At 34.4% G+C, this 23,548-nt stretch overlaps 1 protein-coding gene across 1 annotated transcript in view; it reads left to right on the top strand.

Annotated features, from left to right (window-relative positions):
• Positions 1-23,548, top strand: part of Smp_149390 (fras1 related extracellular matrix protein) — a gene marked incomplete at its 3' end in the record, with an annotated part of 120,105 nt that overhangs the window by 40,259 nt on the left and 56,298 nt on the right. The window contains exons 10-13 of the mRNA XM_018798349.1: positions 558-885; positions 13,954-14,330; positions 16,780-17,052; positions 22,705-22,882. Coding sequence (XP_018653300.1) covers positions 558-885; positions 13,954-14,330; positions 16,780-17,052; positions 22,705-22,882 — 1,156 coding nt within the window. The remainder of the gene's footprint in view (positions 1-557; positions 886-13,953; positions 14,331-16,779; positions 17,053-22,704; positions 22,883-23,548) is intronic.

Here is a 23,548-nt window from a genome sequence, read left to right as displayed (position 1 = left end):
CTTCAAACGACATCGCGTTATCCACTCAGCTACTAAGTCCTGATAGCCACTTGCTTGTGCAATGGGGTGAAGTTTAAATTCAATTAGTATTGTTTGTTTGAATCTTCCCATTAATGTTTAGGACTTCAATTGATCAGTCTCTTATTGGCATATGTGCATACTGTGAAGGTTTTTTTGTACGGATCGGTACTAGTTCCCTTCACTAACAATCTATTTAGTTAAAAATGTATAACTCGAAAACAACAAAAAAAAATAATACATTTGACACAGTCATTTTGATTGGTTTAAAATAACACCGACAATCTGATTGGTTATTTTATGACAGTTTATGTAATAAGGATTCACTGAACGAATTCAATTAGTTCATGGAGCCCATAAATTCTTACATACTTTCATTGGAACACATTTTCTAGTTATGTAATGAAGTTATACTGACTTGTTTTTGTATTGGAAATTACATTTTAATTGAACATTTCCATTTTTGTCCTTCTGTAAGAAAAAGAAAACAAACTAGACATGACAACCAAATTCAATATAACCCTTTTCTTATATATTAGCTTATTCATTTCTTTATGTTCAACTGAACAATATTTCCAAAGATCTAATTATCCTATTGATAAAGAAGGTACTAGTAGTAGTAGCAGAGAAAAATCCGAAAAGTCATATGATCAATTTATGTTAAATGATTCACCAGCATCAAATGGATATAGTCTATTACGTAATGATGTCATTCGTCAACATTTACATGTATGGCGTGGATATTCAGCACCATTACTACATGAACATTTGCCTATTTTACCACGTGCTCAAAAAGGTCAAGTCTGTCATGTAGAAGTTGAAGAATTTCAACCGTTATTATCAATGGTTGGACATTTAGAACCTAAAGTAAGTTAATATTAATATCATATTTATATTCTATTGTTGTTGATATTTTGGCATATAGATTTCCTGACTGGATAGTTCAATATTACTCGCAGTCATGGATTTGGTATATTTTTTAGGATAGTGTCTCACTAAAATCTGTTTAGGTATATCTACACCACATTATCGATGTTCATATTATGGCTTTGATGTAATGGACATTGGTTGAAAATCTAACTCACCGTCTACCACACTAATGAATCAAGGAAGCCCCCAAAATGTTCAACATGAACTATATTTATTATTATTTATGAGAGTTTGTATTCGTTTCAGTATTTATATTGGGATAGGATGCGTGTAAGTCAATGTGTAGGGAATGTGCTTTCCATTTCAATATATATGCAATATCTAGTGTTTTCTTGTCCATTATGGAAGATATAAAGATAGGTCAAGACCATGAAAGAACGAGGGGTTGAACATACTGTTTTCGTAAACAAATGTTAATCTTGGATTAGTGGATGACCATTGCCTCTACCATACATAAGTTTTTAGTTTCTATATCTTTCGAGCCGATTTTCATGACTATAAAAATGATTTTGAAGCAGGATTCTGATGAAACAGAGGGATGAAACTTGAACAAATGTTCCGGGAGTAAACTTTTAGGTGACTTTTGTATTCCTTTAGATAGCCAGACAGGGTCAGGTTTCCAGATGAGCTTTGAAAGATTACGGGTTTATATGGCCAAAATAAAATGTTCCACAACAAAAGGTAAACTGATAAATGCAAACTGATTTGGTTCAATGAAGGAGCTCACCCTTCATATAACTACGAATTAAAGACTGATTAGAAAAGACAATACGAAAATCAATTGAACAGAATACCGTTTTTAAAGATCTCAAAAATCTACATTTTTGGAATTTCCGCCGTAGTGTCTTCTTTGAACTGAATATTTATAACAAAGGTCTTCTGTCGTTTTAAAAACACTCTTTCACATTGTTGTTTGGGTTTCAGATTTTTCTCAATGAATCTAGGTATATATCCATTATTAGTCAGTATCTACCGCAGTTTTCCAAACTTCATATCGAATGTATCATCAGTATAGATTTGTTTCACTTTCATGAATGAAGAAAACATCAAGTTTATTTTGTGTAAATCTAGTGGGTTTATTCAGTAAAATAGTTATGAGTGTTGTAGGACTTGACACAAATCTGTGTAAGTCAAATCAACAATAGTATATCGGAACAACGAAATAGAATCATCAAAATGAATGCCAATAGAATTATTATTTATGATTTTCAGTGATATTGAAAATTCAAGATTAGAAATAGAAACTTACCTATAAAGAGTGTTGCTCTGGTTGTTAGAAGGGGTATCAGCCTTGTGACTTCCGAAAAATCTCGGCTTTCATCTTGAGGCGTCATAATTATTCCTTCAACTCCCCGAGCAGAGTTTAAATGGTTTGAATAATTTTTTCTGGTTAGCGTTTTCTTAGCGAGTTGGTTTTCTACGGGGTTGGGTCGCTGAGCCCATGCCCAACCCCCCTCCTCTGTGTGGGCTTGGGACCAGCAGTAACTCTAGAAGAGCTACAGGCGGAGTTAGAAATAGAGGACATGGTTTAGAGAGTGATGAATTTGTAAAATAAAACTATAAAATGATTTGAACGTTCAGGATCTTAAAGTAAACAAAGAATTAATGCATATTTACCAAAGAGATTGATTTTTAACCGTATAGAACCAGTGACCAAGATTATCGTTTGAACCTCAATCAAGTAGTCTGAACATACAAATATGCCTCAAACAAACATTGGATGACTTTATGAACTGATGCCCCAACTTGATTTTTTGCCATTAGCTTTCTTCCTACATACTACTACATGAATCAAGACTCTAAGTCAAAGTAAACGGTAACAAGATTTCTTTTCTTACCTCTAGACTTTCTAGTCACAGTTACATGCAAAATATTATCAGCTTCATAATCTTTGCCATTTATAGCATAAAAGAATAATGTGATAATCTAAGAGTACATCGAAATTGTCGGTATTATAAGCTAAAAGAATTTTCAGTATTAAAACTAACTGTTAGAAGTATCAGATCTATTTAATAAGGAGTAATACCTTGAGATTAAAATTGCTTCATGTCTGTCATTCTTCCCGTACTATATCGTTATATACATCCTATCTTTTACATATTACCACCACTAAATTAACTACTTCTATGAATCTGGTGTTCATCTTGTTGTGCTAACGATGTATGGCAACTCGGACCGATGCATAACTGTGCCTGGTGCTACGTTGTAGCTGACTGACTGACTGAATAAGGAGTTATGGCGTCGGTAAGGCAAAAAGTTGAAGAATACATTTTCTCTAGGATCGTTCATATGATCAATAACGAGATATAAACAATGACTAAAAGAAGAAGATTCATCTCTTTTCATGAGTTTATTGAACTCTTTAAATTAACTGTCGTTTTGACTTCTCTTCATTTGGGACTTTGTGTCGTTAATATGATTTTCATCATTTACCATCATTTGGCTACACTATTCACGTCACTTCGGGTGATTAGCTCGTTATAATAGTTTGGATAATCTACTGAAAACAGCTGACTAGAAATGATAAAGTATTTGAATTAGCTCTATTGATTATTGTAATGGTAATACTAAACAAGTAAGCATGAAATACTTCAAAATATAACAAGTATCAAATGAATGGTTTGTCTAACAACGTCGAGGTACATATTTAGTGAACGAGAACATTAGTGGGGACAACCAAATGTATTTTTATTATTATTATTATTATTAGCTTTATTCAATATTATATTATTTGGTACAAAATCGAATTCTCAGCATAAAGTATTTCAACATGTTTACGTTTCTTATTTCTTCGTTGCTCCTGATGATAAACATTCAGTGATCGCCAGTTGGATGTCAGCAGTTCAGTCAATCGACATATGAATAATGTATATTCTTTTTGCTGCATGTTCCCAGCAAACACGACATCTCTGATTAGGCCTTTTCTAACTTTTACAGCGAAAGGTTGTACAGTTTTCAGAAACGCACCGGAATAGGTTGTGTGCTTAATAGCCATAATGATGTATTAAAACAAACAATATTAGATAACTTGTTGAAATATATAGATGACGGGAAACAGGTAGCCCAGATGTTTAAGCAGGCCGCCCAGTCCACAATAATCTCTCAAAATCTCTTAGTAAAATCTGAGAACCATACAGTGAATTATTCATTTACGAAATATACATCAATTGTCTCAGACTATATTGTTCTTTCGTTACCATACCAATCACTCTTTTTTATCGTTATTTACTATTCGATCTTCTCAACCTTCTGCCTCCAGGCATTCCACTTTCGAATAATGACACATACTACTTATATCTGTCGACACCAGTAGCACACACCATATATGTACTGATGTATATGAAGAATGATGTGGTCGAATGAAAGAGTAATATGATTCTTAGTTTACGAGAAAATAGCTTAAAAAAGTAAATCCTTACTTCAACGAATAATTTTCTATGGAAGTTTGAGGTTCTCTTCGTGAATTGAACAGTTAATTCACTATGAAAGTCAATTATTACATGACGCTTAAAAGCTAAGTTCTTTTCCTCAAGTCTAGAATATTTGATAAATATCCATCTTTAATTGAGGCTTTTTCTGAAAGATTTCTTTCTGTTTTGCATTAAATTATTGGGTACTCATGAAAAAGGAACATAATTATGATTATTCAGCTCGAATAATGAGAAATATTCTTTTCAATCATATTACTTTTGATATAATAAGCAAAAATAGATGGTGGCTAACAGCAAAACCGAAGACGCGTGTTTTGTCCTATTTGGGACTCGTCAGCTGGATGTACCTCCATCTAAGAGTTGATGTTCACCCCAATACTCGAAATCAATACCGTTAGCTTCAAACGCCATCGCGTTATCCATTTAGCTACTGAGTCCTGATAGCCATTGCTTGTGCAATGGGGTGAATTTTCAAGTTCATTTGGTATTGTTTACTTGATTCTTCCCATTGATATTTAGGACTGTAATTGATCAGTCTCTTATTGGCATATGCTCATACTGTGCTCATTGCCTCGATATTGCCACTATTTTCCACTATCCACCTTTGCTTATAATGCTTGTAAATTGACGCAATATCGTGGTAATACGTATACTATGCACATATACCGACAAGAGACTGATCAATTACAGTGCTAAACATCAATGTGAAGATTCAAGTAAACAATACCAAAAATGAATTTTTACATTTGATATAATCCATAAGGAAACATATTTTTATTTTTTAGTTGAAATTATAAGTCAATTGAAGCTAGAACATCATGGAAAACGTGGAAGCACTGGACGACTGTTTCTTTCTATTGTGGGACTCCTCAGCAGTGCGTATCCACGATCCCGACTCGCAAGATTTGATACTAAAATTTCCACAACACCTCTTCATGATAATAGTCTTATGCTCACTAGTGACAGGCTTCAAGAGGCATTTCCTGGAGTTCTACTGAGAAGCACTAGATCAGTGGAGTTCAACCAGGTCTGCTGGGAGATAATAACTCACTGAAGACAATTGTTGATATGTCTCTCAATTTCGTGGATCGGTCAAAGTTAGACATTAGCACCGTTAGATGCCATCTCAGTGATCTAGAGGTTAAGCGTTCGAGCGCGACACTGACTGGTCCTGGGTTCTAGTCTCGCGAGACAGGATCGTGGATGCGCACTGCTGAGGACTCCCACAATAAGACGAAACTGCCATCCAGTGATTCCATGTTTTCCATGATGGTCTAGCTTCAATTGACTTATGGTTTGATCTATATAAAATTACTAAAATCTCTACAAAACCCTCTTGTGATATCTTTATTTGTCATTATTTTCTCTTTTTTTTTCCATTATGCATTATCTTAAAATGAACGACATTTATCATTTACACAATAGTAAAACTATTCATTCATAAATCTTCTTCATTGTAATCTTCTTTCATTAAAAAAAACCCTAATTAATCATCCATGTCTTTTATTGTTCATTCAATGAATCATCAATATTAGATTTTAATTATAATTTTTTTAAAATAAATTCTATGATAAATAATAATAAAGATAAATTAAGCTTCAAGCTTAATACTGAAAAAGAAGAAAAAAGAAAGAAAAAAGAGAAAAGAGAAAAAGAAAGAAAAACGAGAGAAAAACATTTTTTTTTGTTGAAAATTATATTTTATTTACATTTCCATAAACTGACACTTATAATGGATACATTTAAAAGGAATCAGTGATAAGCTCATTATCTAAATATACTTGTATAATCATTCGTTATGTAAAATGAATCTTTTGTTTAAATGTATGAGTAACGATTTTTATGATAAGTAAAGATGGATCATAGTTAGCAATGAAATTCAGGATGTATGTTTCGTTCTATTTGAAACTCATCAGCTGAATGTATCTGTATTACAGAATTGATGTTCACTTCATGACTCAAACCTAATACTATGAACTTAGTATTAAGTGAATTTAAAGATTGTTATTATTTATCATTTAAAAAAATAGCACTGTTTAACAGATGTTTTAACTTATTCTAGGTCATCAGGTTTTTTTTGGTGGAAGGGGAAAAGGGAATAGAATTAACTAAACATCTTCATTGTTATTAGCCTAGTTACAAAAATTAAACTGATATATGTGAAAATAATGGATAATAAATTAAATGAAGATCTTGATTTTGATTGTTAGTGAGATGATGGATGTATTTTTCAGCGTAATCTTATACTAGGATTACATAGATGTCTAGGTCTTTCTGCTTATCAATAGTTGTCTAACTACGATCATGGTACAAACTATCAAATGAATTAAAGATGGATAGTGGCTAGTAGTGGAATACAGGAAGCTCGTCACTTCGTCCTAGTTGGGACTCGTCAGCTGGATGTACCTACATCTCACAGTTTGTGTTCAACCTAAGACTCAAACTCAGTAACTTTCGCTTCAAACGCCATCGTATTATCCACTCAGCTACTGAGTCCTGATAGCTTCTGTAATGGGGTGAAGTTTAAATTCACTTAGTATTGTTTGTTTAAATCTTCCCATTGATGTTTTGGACTGCAATTGATCAGTCTCAAATGAATTGCGTTCATAAACTACTTAACAAGGATTTTAGCTTTTTTTTACTCCTTAATTCATTAAGCTGAAACTAACTGTAACAAAATTTATAACTATCCACAACCGTTTTAAATAGAAAATGACTATTTCCATGTTAATAAGTGAGTATATTTATTAGAATTTCTGCGAAAACTTTATTTTAATTAACCTCAGTTGGGACATAAAACATATAACACCTTAAACTATAGTAGTATTCAATTTACTGAAGCGAACGATACTGAGTTCGAGTCTCCAACGTGAACATCAATTCTGGGATTCAAGTAAATCCATCTAATGGGTAAAATATAGGATAAAATGCGGGTCCTGGATTTCACTGTCAGCTATCACCCATTTCTGTCTATAGTGAACTACTTTCAGTTTAGATTTCGGCTGAATCTTGGTTATTATATTATCCAGCAGTGTGAAATATTATAATAACCAATAAACAACCTCCGGTTATTTGATTTTGTGCTGTTTATTTGAATTTTTAAAGAAAATAATTAAATGGAAGCGCCAGATTTCTATGAATCCGGTGTTCGTCTTGTTGTGCTAACGAGGTATGGCAACTTGGACCGATGGATATGTGTGCCTGGTCTTACGTTGTAGCTGACTGACTGACAGAGATTTTTATGTGAATTTTCATTTAACAGTGTAACATTAGTTCATTTATAAATGTAAACTAATATTACAATAATAGAGTGTTATCAACTTGTCAAACATGGACTTAGGTCCAAACATGAGGGTTTGATTATTAGTGTAAGGAGGTTGTAGAAATTGTAGACGTTCATAGTTTATATCACAAAATGATCTTAGTTAAACACCGAATAAAAATTAGAAGGCAGCAGACAACTCCGTAGTAGTGGATATTCACAGCCTCTCTGATAACTGGACACAGAACAATGATGTCTTTCGATGATCGCTAGACCTTTAGGTTGCAGAAATGAAATCCGATGGTTTACATTTCTTGAAATTCAAGTCGTTTTTAACACTGAGCAAATATCACTCAATTCCACTGATAAGTAACTACCTCAATTTCAACATGACTGAACTACACTGATCTCACGATTTCAGTAGAACGTGAAGAGTTACCTCTTGAAACTGACCGTTAGTAAGCAAGCAATTCGAAGATATTGTTGAGTTTCCTAACTATAAATGGGTTTTTAGCTAAGATTAGTTCGTGATTTAAACCTCTAAAAGTCTAGTTTTCACCATAATATATCAATGTTTTTCGTGTATATTTTATTTGTACAATTGTTGATGTACATTTAGTCAAGTAATGTTACTTACTTACTTACTTACGCCAGTTACTCCCAATGGAGCATAGGCCGCCGACCAGCATTCTCCAACCCACTCTGTCCTGGTCCTTCCTTTCTAGTTCTATCCAATTTTTGTTCATTCTTCTCATGTATGTCTCCATTTCTCGGCGCAATGTGTTCTTTGGTCTTCCTCCTTCAAGCAATGTATTAAAACAAAACAATTAGCTTCATTGAATATACCATATTATACTAATATATGAGGTAAACTATTTATCATTAGGTACATTCTTACCTACTTTATATTCCTACAGATAACATATATTGGAACAATAATCCGTTTTTTTGTACTGGATAATATATCTACATTGGCAATAGTGTAAAGTATTTAGCATTTTGATTTAAGTAGTACAAATTCACACATAGAAATACATAAACACCTTATGAAGAATGAATATCAAAAAATATCGTTAGGAAAAAGGTAATTGATCATAAAACTAAGGACTGAATGATTCTCTGTTATAATTAGTTGTTGTATTTCTTTTTTTTTCTCTTTGGAATAGTTTAGATTCATCTAGACATCATCCTGTTTTGTTTCATAAATATAATGAAGCAGAAGAAGAAGAAGAAAGAAAATCGAATGAATTCAAGGCAGATACAAAAACTAATTTGGAAAGATTACATTTGGATTATACAATCTTCAGTAGACATTGTACTTGATTGATATGAGAGTATGATGTCCTGTTTCGGTTTGGCTGTTCTAGCAGTATCTTAGCCAGCACATAAATCATTTAACTTGTGTAGTGCATATATACTTACTCACTTACTTACTTACGCCTGTTACCCCTCGTCGAGGAGCATAGGTCGCCCACCAGCATTCTCCATCCAACTCTGTCCTGAACCTTCCTTTCCAGTTCTTTCCACTTGTTATTCATCCTTTTCATATCTGCTTCTATTTCCCGGCGTAATGTGTTCTTTGGCCTTCCTCTTTTGCGCTTCCCTTCCGGACTCCAAGTTAGGGATTTAGTAGTGATGCACATTGGTGATTTCCTTAATATATGTCCTATCCACTTCCGACGTGTTTTCCTAATTTCCTCTTCAGCTGGAATCTGGTTTGTCCTCTCCCATTTTTTAGCGAGTTGGCTTTTCTACGGGATGGGGTCGATAACCCCATGCCCAACCCTCCTCCTTTGCCCGGGCTTGGGACCGGCAATAACTCTAGAAGAGCTACAAGCGGAGTTGCATATATACTTGGTGCATCCTTATACCAATCTTTGTGTGTTTCAATAAGAATAACAGTATAATGTAGAAAAATCACAACAAATTACAAGACATGAAATTTTCTTTGTTACGTAGTTACTTACGCTTGTTACTATTCATGGAGGAGCATAGGCCGCTCACTAGCATTCTCCATCTAGACGTTTTGTGATGATATGGTATTATTAATTGGTTTGCAAAAAATTGATTCGAAACACCACCAAGCTAGTTAGTTATCTATTAAATAATGTTATCGAATGTTTGTTCAATCAAGAGTTCAATATTCAGAATTGATTGATTTTAGAGTGTAGAGATGAAATTCATATTTGTCTAATCCTCTAGTGTTATGTAAATCCAATGGAACAAGTATTGCAGTCACTGGTCTAACTGACTTGACTGATCTTATTCAATCATCATAAAGGACTAAACAGATACGTCACTCGTTGATCACTAACCAGTGATCAGTTAACTATAAATGATTCAGCACTAGAGAATACTAGCTACAAGACAAATAAGTCAGTGGTAACATCTGAGACTGAGAAACTAGGTGATCGATGTTAGAAACCACCAAGAATCGTCAGTTTTTTTAAGACTTCAAACACACCTTGATGACATATGTCAACAAGCACAAGACTAAAGTTCAGGATTTTCTGTCAACTATCTTCAACCGGCTAATGTATTAAACTATTCTTACAATATATTCCCTCTCTTTCTGTCTCTTTGTGTTGTTAGTACGCAATGTTTTAGACTCAGTCATGTCATCTATTAATTCAAACTTGAACGTCGAACAGTATCTATGCTTGTCCCATAATAAATCTAAACATAACCAGTTTCTTACTGAAATTATTATGTTTATGAATAAATAAATCATATAATCTTCAAAACAAAAGTTTTCATAGATAATCTAATTCATATCATATAGACAGATATCTCGCCCCCAAATACCTTGGTACGGCCGATAGTGGGGAGAGTCCACTCTCCCTCTCGAAATGCTCTCATATGGCCACGCATATATAGCTTCTGTCAGGGAAGTCCTACTCACTGCCTTCTCGTGGCATTACTGTTGTTTACGAAATTGAGAGGACGAAAACAAATGTCCGGCGCTTCAACCGGGTTGGTAGACACAGATAGTCCACTTAGGGGAGTTGGAAAACCCTCATTCCAAACCAATGGTGCACATGGTCTCCAGTACCGTGAGGGAACAAATGGCGTATGAACCAATCGTTGGTCACCAGCTACCATGAGACTGCATCTCATAATGTTGGCTCACCGCCTTGTGGACCAGTCCTTTAGGTCGAAGGCTCGGGAGTGATCCCCTAAGAATACCGGTTTCGGCACACTAACAGTACCCCAGCATTCACACAAATCGTATGATCTATGTTGTTTCCATACCAATCATTCTTCGTTCTCTTTCCATTATCTTTGATCTTCTTAACCTTCTGCCTCCAGGTATTCCATTTTCGATTGATGATACATACTACTTATATCTGTCGGCATCACTAGCACACACTACAATCCAATTGACTTATTATTACTATTATTATTGTTAAAAAAGTAGGCTTCATAGGGAATACAAAAGAACCAAACAAACAAAACAAAGTTTACTCTTCAGTTTAAATAAAACATTAAATATATTCAGTTTAACCTTATCCAAATTGTCTAAAATGACACTAATTATAATCCTTCCAATTATCATAGTCATCGTTGCCAGAATTCATAATGATTCTCATTGTTCATCTATTTACATCATTTCAATTCAATGTTGTTCACTTCAATCCTCTCCCATAAATCATCCTTAAACATAGTTAACAATTTAATGTTTCTTGTCATTTGTTTTACTTTAATTAAATGTAAAGAGAGAAATGATGTGATGATTTAGATACTTAGGAACATGCGATTGAAATATATTGTCAGCATATAGTAAACATTTATCATTGCTTTTCTTGAAAACAGTTTTTCAGCCGCTTTTCTAATTGATTCTGTGGTAAATGCTACTTATGTCTATATAAGTAGTAAATGACATCAACCAGAAATGGAATGCTTGGAAACAGAAGGTTAAGAAGATCGAATAGAAGAGAACGATAACAGAGAGTGATTGGTATGGAAAGGATAGAACAATAAGGTTTGAGACAATTGATGGACATTTTGCAAATGAAGTATTTACTGAGAAAGGGTTTTGTGGAGATTTAGTATTTTCATAGTTGAAAACGTAAGTCAATTGAAGCTAGACTACCAAGGAAAAACTGGAAGCACTAGACGGCCGTTTCTTTCTACTATGGGACTTCTGAGCAGTGCGCATCCACGACGTCGCCTCGTGAGACCCGAACCCAGGACCTACCAGTCTCGCGCCAGAGCACGTAACCGATAGACCACTGAGCCAGCATCCGATAGAGTCCCACAGTAGGACGAAACGACCGTTCAGTGCTTCCAGGTTTTCCTTGGTGGTCTAGCTTCAATTGGCTCACGCTTTCAACTATGAAGTATTTACTGTATGCTTCTCAGATTTTACTAAATAGTGCTGTGATTTTATACTAGAACACATTCAGTTGTTCCCACTGGCGTTCTCGTTCACTAGAGGTTACATTAAATAGCTTAGTTTATTAAAAGGACATTAATATGTTACGAGTCAAGATCCTCGTACATCTAACATAACGACTGAAGGGCATCAAAGTACATTACACTATATACATAAAGTACGGCCGGAATAACCCTATTCGTTAGATTTGGGATAAAACACTGTTGTATAAATTCAGTTGATGTAGAGTACTTTTTTAAGCTAATATAATAGCCGGATACGACAAGATTATTGTTACGTTGGATTGTTTCGAAGTGTTTAAATGATAGGTGTTTGGATGTCCGTTTAAATAATGAGTAGAATGTTGATTAATAGTCGATACATAATTACATATGGTAATTTACTGATGATGCTTACTGATGACAGAATGATTGACTGAAGCCTACATTTCAACTATTACCAAGAAACAAAATGATGATCGGATGGATTATTTTACTGTAAAATAGCATGCTTTAAAATAAACAAGATTCATGGATTTGTGAAGCATTTGGTTTTCAATTTTCAATATGTGAGTGCTGCATAATTTTCCCTCAACATTTCATTCCCAGCTGTCTCTTTCACTTTATTTGCTTATTCTTCCGGCAGTTTGGGATGCGCTACAGTGATATGTTCATGGATGATATCTGAAATAAATCGCCAATGAAAATTATACTGTTTTATGCATCAATAACCCATTCAATGAACAGAAAACTGCTCAAAAATGCCGGATGCTTGATATTCATTGAACTTCAAAAAAGGCTAGCTAATCTCGTACTTATATACCATTCAACAAATAAATATTTAAAAGATCTACGTTTAGTAGATCACTCACTTACCAATCATAATAAAATCTAACTAGCAAGTGAATAAGACAACACTAAGGTGATAAGCTAATCAGAACCCAAATAAACAAGTTCCTATTTTTACTCTCTAAACTCGAAAACTAATACCAGTCATCACTTAATACGTGAAAACTTTGCAGAAGCCTATCTTTTGTGCTTAAAATAATTAGAAATGATAACAAATTATTTTTTATCTGAAGGGGGTTTTGTAGAGATTTTAGTAATTTTATATATTTGAGATCATGAGTCATTTGAAGCTAGACCGCCATGGAAAACCTGGAAGAACTGGACGGCGAGATGGTGGATGCGCACTCCTGAGGAGTCTCATAATAGAACGAAACGGCCGTCCAGTGCTTCCAGGTTTTCCATGGTAGTCTAGCTTCAATTGACTCATGATCTTAACTATATAAAAAAAGATATTTATTGTCCCACGAGACAATGAAAATGAAATAGTGTAAAGGTAAACCTATGAAAAACATTCAGTTCTGATTCAAATTCAATGTTTCTTTGTTTAAATTAATCCTTTAAATAAATCATATAATTACTGGCATTTTGGGCCTTCCTTTCTAGTTCTATCCAATTTTTGTTCATTCTTCTCATGTCTGTCTCCGTTTCTCGGTGTAATGTGTTCTTTGGTCTTCTTCTTCTCCTTTGGCCTTCAGGATTCCATTTGAGGGCTTGTCTTCTGACGCAGTTGGTTGATTTCCTCAATGTGTGTTCTATCCACTTCCAGCGCTTCTTCCTGATTTCTTCCTCCATTGGAATCTGATTTGTTTTCTCGCACAGTAGGTCATCGCTGATAGTGTCTGTCCAATGGATCCGAAATATGTTGCGTAGACAACTGTTAATAAACACTTGTATCTTCTGGATGATGGCTTTCGTAATTCTCCACGTCTCCGCCCCATACAGTAGAACTGTCTTGACATTTGTATTGAAAATTCTCACCTTATGTTTAACTGAACAATAATAAAATTCATAACAGGATGACAATCTATCTTTCTACGCGTCATCACATCATCGTTTTGATTTTCTCTTCATTCATCTTCTTTTTTTCAGAAATTTGACTGTTCTTTTGCTAATGGAGATGTGATTTATCGTCATGAAGGTAATCCACTTATAAATCATGATCATGTACAAGTGACCATCTTTTTCTTTCGTAATAATAATTCAGTTGTACAAACTGTTGATATAATGATCGATATAGAAGATCCACCAACACATTTGATCAATAATTATGATATGAACAATGTTACAAATCCAATTATTCACAATAATAATAATACTAATACAATGAATGATAAAAAGCTTAAAATGAAACAAGGTTATTTCATAGGTCCAATACCACAAAGTAGAATTGAAATATTAAAAGATTTGACAGTGAAAAATCTTCGAGCTACAAGTGAAAGTATCAGTTCAGATATACTGAGGATACGGTAAGAGTTATGTAGAAAAAATTGTACATTATTTCATTCACTGCTAATTGTTTTGTCCATGAATACATGCTGTTAAAAATGACAGTAGTAGTATAGTGTATTTTACTGTTGTCGACAGATATAAGTAATATGTATCATCAATCGAAAGTGGAATGCCTGGAGGTAGAAGGTTAAGAAGATTGAATAGAAGGGAACGATAACAGAGAGTGATTGGTATGGAAACGAAGGGACATCCAAATCTGAGACAATTGATGAATATTTTGTGAATGAATTATTTACTGTATGGTTTTCAGATTTCACCAAGGTATTCTGTGATGTTGTATTAGAATTCACTTGGTTGTCCTCACTAGTGTATTCTCGTTTACTAGAGTAGTAGTAAGTGAAGAATCCCAAGTTTAAATCATAGGTCACAACCTAAGTTTTTTTCTTAAGATAGATAATTCAGCTATTTAAAATAAAATGTCATTTAGACTTGGTTAGCGTTTACATATCTGGGCAGCATCATTGATGAACATGGTGGATCAGATGCAGATATGAGGGCGAGGATCGGCAAAGCAAAGCAGCATATTTACAACTGAAGAACATCTGGAGCTCAAAACAATTGTCAACCAACACCAAGATCAGAAATTCAATACAAATGTGAAGACAGTTCTACTGTATGGGGCGGAGACGTGGAGAATTACGAAAGCCATCATCCAGAAGATACAGGTGTTTATCAACAGTTGTCTACGCAAAATACTTCGGATCCGTTGGCCAGACACTATCAGCAACAAGCTACTCGGGGAGAGACAACAAACCTGATTTCAGCGGAGGAAGAAATCAGGAAGTGGATTGAGCACACTTTGAGGAAATCACCCGATCGCGTCACAAGGCGAGCCCTCACATGGAGTTCTCAAGGCCAAAGGCGAAGAGGAAGACCAAAGAACACATTACGTCGAGAAATGAAGACAGACATGAGAAGGATGGACAAAATTGGATGGGACTAGAAAGGAAGACCTAGGACAGAGTGGGTTGGAGAATGCTGGTCGGCGGCCTATGCTCCATTGAGAGTGACAGGCGTAATTAAGTAAGTAAGTCATTTAGGCTTACTGGATTTAATAGTTATGACTTCATCTGTACAATGAGATTTGAGAATTGTTCTATCAGTTATTGGTTAAATATTAATTGTGAAATTCATGTTAGGCAAAAATATTCACTCTGTAACAAAGAAACTATTCAAATACCTTAATTTTTCAATATAATCAACCAGCCGTAAACAAACATTCGTTTACAAATGATGAGTTGGATTGGACAATTCAACTTGAATGGAAATTGTCTGGAATATCAATCGACATATCCAATAGAGATCAAACCAATGCCTGGGTGACAAACATGTTTCTTTCATATTACTAAGTTACAAACAAAAGGTTCACAGTTCGAATCTCAAACGATTCGCTATGCAGCCTGATGATCATCAAGTATCACTGTCATGGATATAGATTGTTGAAAAAAGAGATATTCCGTATTCCTTCTTTTTCAGTTTTTTATCAATCGATAACAATCTTTGGTGAAAATCATTGACAAATAATAATTTTTTTTCCTAAATATTTGTTATTTAGACACTCATTGAACGTTATCAATGTAACTTTTGAAGGATAATAAAGTTCATCAGTGGATACCATTATGATGTGTGGTACTTAAATCGACATAAGTAGTAGATATCGTGAATCAGGAATAGAATGTCTGGCAGTAGAAGATCGAGAAGGGAAGGACGAAAACCGAAAGCTATCTGCATGAAAATGAAGGAACAATGAAACCTAAGACGATTAATTGACATTTGCAAAAGGAACAGTCAAGTTTGAGACGACTGATTGATATTTTGCAAATTTAATATTTGTTGTATGATTCTCAGGTTTTACTAAGTGATTCTGTACGTTCGTATTAATCTATATTCGATTTTCCCCACCGGTATTTTTGTTCACTACACCATTTGGAAAAACAACGTGAATGAATCTCAGAAAGTACATAATGTTTAGACACAATGAACTGACAGAGCAAAGACATAGATTCGGTAAATCTATAAAAACGTAAAATCCTTATCACTGAACCAGTATCTTACATTTCAAGGTTTATATGATCACTGGAATCAAAACAATGTAATCAATCACCTTAACTTTAATCCGGTTTTCGAGAAGAAATATTCAGTTTAACAAATAAACCAAGTCTAGAACCAAAACAGTTATCATATACAACTGACTTAAGTTTGATCATTGATATGATCATGAGTGTTTGTTGATTCAGAGTTCTTGATTTGGACAGAAAGCTCCTTGCTTTTCTTGGACCTTCAAAGATTCCTTAGATGATATCAATCGGTGATGAAATCTCTCTTCATATTCAAAAATCAATTGATTTTAATGTCATTCGCAAGCATCTAACCTTTTTTTTCTAAATAATATTTTCATTTATCTAGTTACAATTTAGATAAAGAAGAATGTCGTTTAGCCTATGTTAGTCCAGAATATTTAATAAATAGAGGATTATTGGCAAAAAATACTTCTTATTGGTCAATATTAGGACGTTTAGGTGGTACACAAACACCAAAACTTGGTATGCCATTAACTTCAGGCAGTGCTATTGGTGGAGTACGTAGATGGCCATTATTTGGACAAATTGTACATTTTAATCGAACTATGGTAGATTATATTGATAGAGATTGTCAAGAAGCACTGTTACAAGGTTACAGGTAAGTGATGCGTATATGTATATTGGATCATTGAACTGTCTATTAACTTGACTAATTAAAATTTCTAGAGAATTTTGTAGATTCCCATTTCAAATTCAATAAACACAGGATGATAAACCTACTTACTTACGCCTGTTACCCCTCGTGGAGGAGCATAGGCTGCACACAAGCATTCTCCATCCAACCCTGTCCTGGGCAATCCTTTCCAGTTCTTTCCAGCTGTTATTACAGGATGAACTGAGATTTATTTTATATATAACGCGGTTTTTTTATTAATTTTAAAGAATGAAAAATTCTACCGATAAATGTTAAGCAAGTTTTATTCAACCTTTACTTTGTTAACCATTCATTAAAAGTTACTTACTTTGATAATTAAATTCATTTTAACAATTTAAAGCATTGGATCTCGATTCAGTAGTCTAAACATTAATCGCTTGCAACAAGATCTGAAGGTCTTTAACTTAATTATTGACTGCATTTAGGATGAAGGACCCAGTACTAAGACAAAACAGATGTACATTATATATTAGTATTGAATAGTTATCTAACAAAAGTCATTCTATGGTGTAAATTATGAAATCCAAAAATCTCTTGATACTCTATACAATAATGAATTCATTTCATTCAATGGATCTATATTGATCTATCACTGAAGCAAAATTAAAATTATACCCTATCCGAAGAGTTTGTTTTTACGATACACCATCTTTCTTTTGTCAAATATACTTGATTGGGTATTTTGAGGGTAAAAATTCAACTGATCGTCTCCTAAATTGACGTAACATATTCTCACCTGATGACTCTTTCATTAAAACCAATCTGATGGATTACTTATTCATTTTCTAATTGAAAAATGGATAGATTTCAAAACATAGAACAGCTAGGCTGAACTTTCGTTGAAAAAAAAAACATGAGTACATGATCAAATCGTTTCAAAAAGTAAACAGTTGAAAGATAAGGTTACTTTAGATAATGAAAAAGATAATTGAATTTTGTAAATTTTAAATCATGAAAGGATTTCAGTTAGAAAATCAGTAAAAGCCAGGAACCGATTTGCCATGCTACTGTATGCATATGTATAGTAATTTACTATCGATCGTCACGCTTGATAATATACCTTTTCAGTTCATTGAAAATCTAATCAAAAAGCGAGAAGGAGATTGAGTGAGTGAGAGACAAGATCCTATCATAAAAATAAAACTATAGTTGTAAATTTCAAAAATGAACAATATTTGAGCGAATAATTGTTTTCAATAACTTCATCATCAGGTTCTACATTTATAAGTCCATAATTATAATATTTTACAAAGGCCAAAATAAGGCATGTATTAATGAAGTTGACAATGTTGTAAATTTGAAAAAATTTCTCAATAATGCGTGAAAAATAAACCAGTGGAGACTAATAATCATCATTCACAATCTACCTAAATGGAAAAAAATTTCTGATGATTTCCGTAACAATGTCCGTCCAATATAGCTTCATACATCATTTTGGCTTAGCTTGTTAAACATGTTCTTTGTCTGAAAGGTAATTTCATATCAGTTGATTTGTAACCTAACATAAATGGTACTTACTTACCTACTTACGCCGTTACCCCTCGTGGAGGAGCATAGACCACCCACCAGCATACTTCATCAAACTCTATCCTATTCAGTCCCTCCCAGTTGTTTCCAGTTGCTATTCAACCACAGAATGCATTACGCCGAGAAACGGAGACAGACATGAGAAGAATGAACAAAAACTAGATAGAACTAGAAAGAAGGCCCAGGACAGAGTGAGTTGGAGAATGCTGGCCTATTCTCCACTGGGAGTAACAGGCGTAAGTAAGTAAGTAAGTAATATATATATTCTCAAGAAGACAGTGTTTACAAAATGTAATGCTTTACGGTAAAACGTTATTTCCATTACCTCCTCTATGTAATTATTTTGAATAAAAGATTTATAGTTTGAGATAAAACTGAAGCCTACAAACAGATAGAAGACATTATAGGCAAAGACTGTTGGTCATTAGCAGTGGAATCGAGAGAAGATTCAAACAAACAATACGAAAATAAATTAAGATCAGGGAAAGCAAACAGATAAAATGTGGTGTAATGGTTATCATTTTATGCATATGGACGAAATGTAACTGAAAAAAATAAGTATCATACAATATAGTTTATTAGACTTTATAAATATCTACCATTTTAAGGTTACTGATTGTTGTTGAATAAATCGCCAAGATTTGTATTGGTTCTGAAAATGAATGCCTCAGACATAGACTAAATAAAAGAGACTACTGTTTAGCTGGTTTGCGTTTTTTTAGCGAGTTAGTTTTCTACGGGATGGGGTCGCTAACCCCATGCCCAACCTTCCTCCTTTATCTGGGCTTAAGACCGGCAGTAGCCCCCGGAGGGTCTACAGGCGGAGTTACCATGTGACTAGGTCAACTAAAATGAGTGAATAAGGAATAAACTATAACTTAATAGTGAAAAACTAATTGCTTAAACAACTAAGTCATCAATTCCGCGCTGCATAATTGTATATCATTATTAATAAACATTTCAATGATCTCGTTCCTGATATTCAACATCAGTGAATATCATCTTAACGATTGAAATCACTGGTACCGGATTTGAGTCTCGATGTGATTACATAAACATTGAGCTACAAATACTTTTCAGTGAAGAGTTTCAAGTAAAACTATTAACCATAATTCATCTATTTTGTCTATAGTTCTATGTTCCTTTAAAAATATTTTGGTTTGGAATTTTCATATTCAGGTATGTACGTTTGAATCGTGTAAACAATAACAACTTCATTAGGCTTGTAAATATTTCATACTGTCAATGTTTATGGAAACAATTAAGGCTTCTAAGTGATTGTTTTTGTTTATCCGAAGTATACAATAAATGAGGAATTATTTGAATGAAAATAACTTTTTATATATAGTTGAAATCATGAGTCAATTGAAGCTAGACCATCATGGAAAACCTGGAAGCACTGGACGGCGGTTTCGTCCTATTGTGGGACTCCTCAGCAGTGCGCATCCACGATCCCGCCCCACAAGATTCGAACCCAGGACCTACCAGTTTCGCTTTTGTTTACGACTGGATATTATATGTTTTTTCCCGATATCCACAAATGGTTAGATTGTTTTTTTAAAAAAAAAACTGATTTTAAATAACAATGTAAAAACGATTACCATTTGTATGGTGAAAACGGTTGTTTCATGCTTTTTCAAAGCCTTAACTTCACTGTGAACAGACTATGTTTATAACTGGTTTTCATTCGCTGAGTTAGTGCTCATCCTGCTGTTTAATGATGTTATTACGTACGATTTATTTACAATTATTACTGTGTTATTGAGTTCACAAACCGATCTAAAATAGTTGACCATTAAAAACCAAGAAGCTCTGTACAGTAGTTTGGTTCTAGTATGGGACTTACCAACAGTGCGTGTTCATGACCACAAAGCCTGAAATCAAATCCAGGACTTGCAATCTCGTGTGTGAGTGTTTAGCTTGTGAATCAATGGACTGGAATCCAAAGGTGAACAGGTCTAACTTCAATCAATCCACAATATTAAACCACTATTTCTCATCGTCTTCACTGAGTAACTACTTTATACTCAACACCGTTGAACTCTACTGGTCACAACTCATTAAAACTTCGGGAAGTGCATCTAGGAGCCAAATGCTGGCAAGTACACGATTATTATCAGTATAGAACTTTGTGAGGACTGTTGAATTTTTTCGAGGAATTTTTACACGGAAAACGAAAAATAGTCGTCCAATATTGTGGATTGATTGAAGTTAGACTTGTTCACCTTTGTATTCCAGTTCATTGGTCCACAAGCTAAACGTTCACGCACGAGATCGAAAGTCCTGGGCTCGATTTGCCACTTTGGGGTCATGAACACGCACTGTTGATAAGTTTCATACTGGAACCAAACTGCCGTACAGGGCATTCTGGTTTCCAATGATCATTTGATTTGTCAGTCTGTAGTGTAAATTAGATGAAATTAGAATTCTAGGCATACCTTTTTGAGTGAATATTTAACTAGCCTTAACAAATCAGTATCATTGTTATCTTGATCAATAACTGTAGCAGCAAATCGAGATTTCTTTGGTTAATGAATGACATTATTCAAACTAGGTTTCGTGCCACATGTCACTCATTAACAGGGTGTACCACCATCTTATCTCAACATAGTTCCTGCAGTGTCCAGTCACCTAGACTGGTGGCCACATTGCAACTTGATCGACAGGATTCGATCTACACTAAGAAGGACCTGACATACATGACATTGATCATCACCCAGGGATCAATCAGTTGTGAATGCATCTCAATCCTACAGAAAATCAGTCGCGGCCCGGATAGCTCAGTGATAATGTCTCTGACTGTGAAACTGAGTGACGCGGAATGGAATCCGTCAGGGTGCATCAATCCCCTCAAGATCACAGGTATACCTTGCTGACAAGTGCAAACTAGCACGAAACATAAGTTCAGGGTTTCCTGTTGACTACCTCTAACCACCATCTTAGTTATTCAGCTTGCTCTGCTCACATAAATATCTGAAATATACACATCTTAAATACAACCCGTATTCGAATTTTTATTTCTATCTTTTATCAAGGTAATTAGTAAAGTGAATACATGTGTATTTTATTGACATCAGTATCGTTCAACAATATTCGATTCTTGCAATTAGCACAGAAAACTTATCAACACCAAAAGCATCTAATTCAGGTGTAAATTTTTTCCAACACTTCAGAATATAGTGTATATACACTACTTTCTCATGTGAACTAGTAATGTGACGTGTAAGTGAAAGAAAACACTTAAATTATGTAATCCAACAATATCATAAGTACAAACTCTAGATTATAAACAGAGATGGATGGTGGCTAGCAATGAAACCCAGGACACGCTTTTCGTTCTCATTTGGTACTCGTCAGATGGGAATACCTGCCTTTAAATTGAAAGCAGTATTGAGGTAATCCACACAGGACTGATCTATTGCAGTTCTAATCGTTAATGAGAAAATTCAAACAACAATACAAAATTGAATATAAACTACAATTTTTCTATTTATTCACTAAAATTTGATACAACCCGTTTTGAAATAAATTTGACGTATAATAACACATCATGGGATAGTTCAGAAGGAAACGACAGTTCTTTGTTCAATATTTAATGTAAAATCTTAGAAAACGAAACTACAGGCCTGAAAGCATCTAGAAATGATGCATCTACAATCTGAGATAAACATATAAAATATCTTATATGGTTGAGATCATGATTCAAATGAAGCTAGACCACCATGAAAAACCTGGAAGCACTGGAAGGCCGTTTCTTCCCACTGTGGGACTCCTCAGCAGTGCGCATCCAGTGTTCCGCACTCGCGAGATTCGAACCCAGGACTTACCAGTTTCGCGCACGAGCACTTAACCGATAGACCACTGAGCTGGCATCCAATGGTGTTAATTTTATATCAATCATCAATATTTTGCAGAATAACATCATTAATTACCTCATCTAAGATTGTAATTTATCTCAATAGGAATCATTTCCCTTTTTTTATAAATAATCATGATATTTCACTCGTTAAAATATTTTTCACCGGTTTGTTTATTTATTATTATTATCATTATTATTACTGTTTATAGGTATTTACATCGTAGAGGTAACAGTTACTCAACCGATTACATACCAATTCAAATAACAATATGGAATCGTATGAATGACGGTTCAAGAGGTCAACAAATAATTGAGAGTAAATTCCTCAAAGTAACAATTTCAAATGCACAAAATCTGAAATCACCTATACTAAGAGCATTTCGACAAGTAAATTTATTTTTATTTCAAAAAGACAATTATATGTTGTGGTACTAGCATTTTTCAATGTTTTGTTCATCAGTTGAAATCTTATCTATTGTGTGTTTATACAAAACTGAAAACTATTTCAGACTGAATAAGCGAAGATGGACAGTGGCTAGCAATGGAATCCAGGACGCGCGTCACTTCGCCCTACTTGGGACTCGTCAGCTGGATGTACCTGCATCTCACAGTTGATGTTCACTCTGGGACTCGAACTCAGTACCCTTCGCTTCAAACGACATCGCGTTATCCACTCAGCTACTAAGTCCTGATAGCCACTTGCTTGTGCAATGTGGTGAGGTTTGAATTCATTTAGTATTGTTTGTTTGAATCTTCAAATTGATGTTTAGGACTGCAATTGATCAGTCTCTTGTTTACGTATGTGCATACTGTACGTATTCCCTCGATATTGCCTTATTTCACAAGCATGGTAAGCAAAGATGGACAGTGGCTAGTAGTGGAATCCAGGACACGCGTCACTTCGTCCTATTTGGGACTCGTCAGCTGGATGTACCTGTATCTCACAGTTGATGTTCTTTGCTTATAATGCTTGTGAATTAAGGCTATATCAAGGCAATACGCACTGTATGCACATACGTCAATAAGAGACTGATCAATTGCAGTCCTAAACAT

The sequence above is a fragment of the Schistosoma mansoni genome, chromosome 6, assembly GCF_000237925.1.
Source record: "Schistosoma mansoni strain Puerto Rico chromosome 6, complete genome".
Lineage (NCBI taxonomy): Eukaryota > Metazoa > Platyhelminthes > Trematoda > Strigeidida > Schistosomatidae > Schistosoma > Schistosoma mansoni.
The sequence above is the reverse complement of the archived record's forward strand: the minus strand, read 5'-3'. Positions and strand labels throughout refer to the sequence as shown.